The 6,199-nt window shown below is 28.1% G+C and overlaps 1 protein-coding gene across 1 annotated transcript; it reads left to right on the top strand.

Moving 5' to 3' along the window:
* Positions 1-4,330: 4,330 nt before the first annotated feature.
* On the top strand, positions 4,331-5,680 carry LOC136970767 (uncharacterized). Its single transcript, XM_067265217.1, has one exon. It carries the CDS (start codon positions 4,331-4,333, stop codon positions 5,678-5,680), a length of 1,350 nt encoding a protein of 449 aa, XP_067121318.1.
* The last annotated feature ends 519 nt before the right edge of the window (positions 5,681-6,199 follow it).

Genomic DNA, 6,199 nt, shown 5'->3' with positions numbered 1-6,199 from the left:
ACGGTTTATATGTATCATATGAGAAACAAAATTTTAGGGAGTAGGCGCGAAGTGATAGAGTTTAAAAGTACTATATAACTTATTTCTGAGATACGAAAAATTTTTGCCGACTTTATGTAAATTAATTACTTTACTTACTCGTAGAAATATGTCATGTTTTAGATAAACTGAAGGGAAAAGTTCAGCAAAATTCATTATTATAACGAATCTATTATTTTTAAAAAGTTAACAGTTAGACATAAGAATTCAGCAATTATTTGTAGGGTTTATATCTATCGTGTGAAAAATAAATTTTTAGGAATTACAATTAAGATTCGTTTTTTTTTGGAGTTTAATATTCTTTAAACTCTTTCTTAATTATATTTAAATAAATACTCAGTAATATAAATTTAAATGTATAGAAATTAATTAAAATAATAATATTATTGATAATAAGTTAATATTAAATAAATAAATGTAATCATATTATATATAAATTTTTTAAATATATTTAAAACTAATCTAATTGTACGTACTATAATATATAACTAATACAGATAGTGTTACAATTTTATTATGTTTTCAGTTAGCTTAATTAAATAAGTTGTTTTTTAAAATAAACCACCTTATTGTTGTAAAATTTATTCTTAAAGTTCGTTAATAATTTTCATTGAGGTGAAATGAATTATAATAAAAAAAATGTATATAATCACAGTTTCATTTTAAAAATTTAATATCTTTAATTAGAGTTTATTAGTTAAATAAATATTATTTTAAAGAAATTGTGGTTTAGTATAAACCGTATAGTAATTCAAAGTTTAATAAGTTGGATCATACAGTATAAATTTGATTTGAAAAAAGACCATTTTGTAATATTATTATTATCATTATTGCTACTGTACAATTTGAGTAAAATTCTTGTAATATATCTTTTACTTTCATTTCATTATAGTAACTAAATTTTGTAAATTTTAAAAACAAGTTTCATTTCAATTCAATTACAATATAAATTTTAAAAATTATATTTTTATAGATTTTACATTAACAATTTGGTATATCAATGAACATTTTATATAGTCAGTAAAAAATATTTATGTATGAAATCTTTTCGTTATTTTCTTATTAAATATAAAATAATATTAATCCTAATTTTTATTTATATAAAATTACAGAATGACATGCCGATAGATTGTGAGGCATTTCAACTTATTGACTGTTGGCCATAAAAACATTAAACAGTGATATACGAGTTATTCTTGACTTCGAAGCTTTGACGATTCGAGACGAAAATCTTCCATCTGTAGACAAATTGGGTTTGTAGCAAGAAATACAAACAATTTTAGGAAGATAGATTTTTGTAATAAATTCATTACATTTCTTTATCAAATTAATTTGGAAAAAATAATGCTTATTAAGTATATATAATATATATATATATATATATACCGTTGTATTACTATTATTTTAATGTAAAAAGTGAATTGTAATTTAACTTATTGTTAAATACATCAAAGTGAAACTAAAATGTAATTGATTATAAAACAACCATTACAGCCATTGTTCTGTTAAATTTTTTAATAATTTGTATTTTACTAATGTATAAATGTACTTTCCCTCGCAATCAGGAAATTTTACTACTGTTAATCAATTCATTACTTTTGATAATTTATCACCACGAGATTAAAAATCTGTTAAATCTGGAAATTTCTTACAAGAGATGTATTTATCATATAAAAAACATAATTTTGGAAGTCGGGAATGTCATATGGAATTATATTTAATTTATATAAAAAGTACAATATAGATTTATTACAAGGAGGAAATATTGAATTTAATTTTAAAACTTAACCGATACAATAATGTTCATAAAAATTTCATCATTTGACATTGAAAAGTTGAGGGGTACCTAAATCCTCAAAAATTGACAAAAAGTGGACAGATAGAAATTTTTATTTTTTTTATAGTAGAACTACAATTATTTAGACATCGAACTTCTTTGGTGTCTAAGATTGGATAATATTTTAAAAAAATTGTTATTACCACAAATATTTTAAAAAGAAATGTTCTTTTTGCGATATTCTATTTTACGAACAATTCTTAATTAAACAAGTAATAAATATAATTTAGATAATTATTATATTGAACTATTTCTGTATTTTACTTTGTCTTATTGTTAAAATGTTATTTAAAGTTGTCGTGTTTCTAATTTACTCTTTATATTAGAACAAATTGTAAAAATTATTAATGCAAATTAATTTTATAATAATAAATTTAATAATTAGAAAAAATATATTAAACTTTGCCTAACTGTTACACTGTTACGAGATGTTACATGAAAACTAAAGAAATAAATTAAATTTAAAAGTTTTCCAAATATAAAAACTAAAGAAATGAAGTGAATTAAAAAGTTTTTTAAATATGAAAACTAAAAAAAACAGATTGGGTAGTTTTTTTCAGAATAGAATTATTTATAAATGTAATTAACCCGAGAAATTTCTGAATTGAAAATAATTTATAACCTGAAAAAAAAAATTAAACACAACAAATTATTTGTAATCTTAATTTAATGGACATTTAAAGTTAATTTTGTGATCAAGATTTCTCTTGAAAAATTAATTTACTTGAAATTTGATTTGGAATAAATTAACATTTGGAATAAAGTTGCCAAATTCCAACTTCTTTCAGATAATTTTATTATCTTTTTCATACATAAGTTAGATATAAAAGAAGTTTTAAAATACCAAAAATTAAAAACCACAACTTTAAGCAAATTACAAGATTACTTAAACTGGAATTTTGTTTCTGGTTATCAAAAACCTGACCAACAATTTATTGACGAGTTCCAAAATATCAAAAATTAAATCGAGAATTATCATCAGCCATCGTGAAAATTTATTCCTGCACTTACATGCAGAAATATGTCTTACTTTAGATAAACTGAAGAAAACAGTGGAAACACTTAAATAAACTGAAACCTAAAAACCGTTTTAAAGTAATTTCGATGTTATATTATTTTGTGTACCCGAATATCAATCAAGAAAATTAATTTCAGTATTGATAATAAAACTATTACACGGCAAATTATTTATATCGTGAAAAATTATTTGTGATCTTAATTTACTCGAAATGTACTTAAATTATAAAAATTTATTAATTAAATTAAATAATAATTTGTAATCTTACTCGAAAAATTAATTTTGTGAATTTCACGAGCTGTATTTATCATACATAAAATATAATTTTGGATGTTGGGAATTTTCATAGTAAGGTATATGAAATTTTATTTAATTTGTATAAAAGTACGATATAATACAAGAGAGGGCAAATTTAATTTTTTAAACTTAACCGAAACAATATATAACATAAAAAGTTACATCATTTGACATTGAAAAGTTGGGAGTACCTGAATCCTCAAATATTGGCAAAAAATGGGCAGATAGAAATTTTTATTCTCTTAATTCAACTACAATTATTTAGACATCGAACTTCTTTGGATCTCTAAGATTGGATAATATTTTAAAAAATTGTTATAACCACAAATATTTTAAAAAGAAATGTTCTTTTTGCAATATTCTATCTTACGAACAATTCTTAAACAAAAAATAGATATTTTCAAAAAGAATACATTGTATAGGTATTTAATAAATAAGTAAGAAATATAATTCAAATAATTATTATATTGAACTATTTTCGTATTAGAACAAATTGTAACATTCATTATTGCAAATTAATAATTAGAAAGAATATATTAAACTTCGTCTTTTTGTTATAACATTATTTCAAATTTTTGTGTTTTAATTTCTCGACAAATTTTTATTTTAAAAATTACCAGTGCAACTTATTTTCTAATAATAAAATATTATTTCAAATTGTCATGTTTTAAATTTACTGAAATATTAGTCTAGCAAATATTATCAACCGCGATATTTTTAAATTTAAGTAAAAATGAAAAGTAATTTTTCATTAGAAGTTTCAACACAATGAATTGTAAGTATATATCTAGCTGATATATTTTAAAAAGAAATTTAATTACCAGCCTGCAAAAATTGAATCATTTTAACTTATTCGATAAATTTTTATTCATTTAATAATTAATACAGAAAATTTACCTTATTGTCAAAATAAAATGAATTTAATTCAAATTTATAAAAACATTCAATAATTAATTTAAATTTGTTATCAGTATGTCTCATGAAATTAATTTTGTGATCAGTGCTACTCAAACCCTCAGGGATCCCGTTCGGGACCAGGGCTTTGGAACATTGCCTACGACGGACTGCTTCAACTCAACGAGGATAACACCCACCCCAGTTCTGGTATCATCCAAGGGTATGCGGATGATACCCTTGTGATGTTGTCAAACTACAACAACGAAATACTACAACAAGACGCTAACAAAATTTTAGACAAAATTCACGAATGGTGTGTAAATAACAATCTTCAAGTGAATTTCAACAAATGTGAAGCCATGGTCTTATCTAAGGGGAGACAACTTAAAAAGCCCTTGAGGATATTCATGAATCATCAAAGGATTAAAAATACTACAAGTCTCAAATACCTTGGGTTAACTTTTGATCAAAATATGAGGTGGGCATCACATATCACCAATGTTACTAATCGTGCCATCAAAATTTCTAACGCACTCCAATGTATAAGCCATAGGAGTTGGGGGATGAACGAGAAGTTCATCAAAATAATCTACAAAGCATGTATTGAAACCATCATTCTCTATGGCGCCCCCTTCTGGGCAGAGGCGGTCGACAATGTTCGCACCAAAAAGAAATTAAACAAAGCTCAAAGACTCTCCCTTCTCAGGTTGTGCAGAGCTTATAGGACTGCCCTGACGGCTGCTCTCCAAGTTCTTTCTGGAGTCCTTCCCCTCCACATTAGGGCGAAGGAGGAGATGTGGCGGTGGCACCTGCTCAACGGAGGGACAATCGACGGACAAGACAGTGAACTTTACAAATTTATGGAGATTGGGCTTTTTCCCAACTTGAACGAGCCCCTTCTTTCCCACCTTACATCTAACCTAAATGGTAAGCCCGAGGTCTCAGAACCCCATCCCAGTATCGCGGGTGATATTTCTATCTTAGACTTTCATGACAATCCCAACTATTATATACAGATATTCACCGACAGATCTAAAAGCCACAGCAAGGTGGGATCAGCATTTGTGGTTAAGGAATGCAACAATAGCAATTTCTCTTACCAGGCAAGCTATCGTCTTGCCAGTATCTGCACAATTACTCAAGCTGAACAGTTCGCCATTCTGCAAGCTCTTAAATATGTTAACAACTCTAAGATCAGGAATCGACATATTAGGATCTGTTCTGATAGCCAAGTCGCTATCAGGAGAATAGTCAACAATCTTGGCTCTCTCTCTCTTCTTATTCGGGAAGAAATTCTCTGCTCACAAAACAGCGTGGCCTTCTCATGGATCAGGGGCCATACAGGGGTGGAAGGGAACTCTTTGGCGGACTCCCTCGCAAAGCAAGCTGCTGCTTCCTCTGCCACCCCACCTACTGGGAAGCCTCAGACATCTCTATTAAAACCACGATTCACAGTACCGCCATCCAGTTGTGGCAACGCGAGTGGGAAGACGGAGACTCCGGAAGAGCGACCTACCAATACTTTCCAAACATCTCGTCCAGACTTCAAAACAAGAACTTCTGCGCCAACTTCCATAACACACAGCTCCTGACAGATCATGGAAATTTCCGGCAATACCTACATCGATTTGGACTTAGGGAACATCCCTATTGTGACTGTGATGACATCTCCTTACAGAATGCCACTCACTTGATCTTTGACTGCACCAAACACGACAATCACCGGATTAATCTGGAAAGAGTAACGCTAAAAAAGGGCTTCAATTGGCCCTGTCCACCACAAGCTCTCGTGGAAGATCCGGATATTTTTGCAGCCCTAGAAAAATTCATCCGCGCTACCGGCGCACTGGACCCTACCTTTAACTAGTTCGTCCTACTGTTATTGGACCTTTTGTATGTTTATTACTGTATTAGTTGTATGTACTGTATTAATGCACCCATTACGCCTTACTTAGTTTTTTCCTTGTCATCTTTTTTTTCAACTTGTAACTTATGTATTCATTGTATATATTTTGTATATTATCTTTTGTTTGGTTAATAAATGCGATGCAGGCGCTCATGAGTCTTCCTACTTCACCATCTATCCTATCTTACTTTTTCTTCACCTCCCG

This window comes from Centruroides vittatus, unplaced genomic scaffold, assembly GCF_030686945.1.
Source record: "Centruroides vittatus isolate TY-2023 unplaced genomic scaffold, ASM3068694v2 contig_216, whole genome shotgun sequence".
In the NCBI taxonomy this organism is placed as follows: Eukaryota; Metazoa; Arthropoda; class Arachnida; order Scorpiones; family Buthidae; genus Centruroides; species Centruroides vittatus.
The sequence above is the reverse complement of the archived record's forward strand: the minus strand, read 5'-3'. Positions and strand labels throughout refer to the sequence as shown.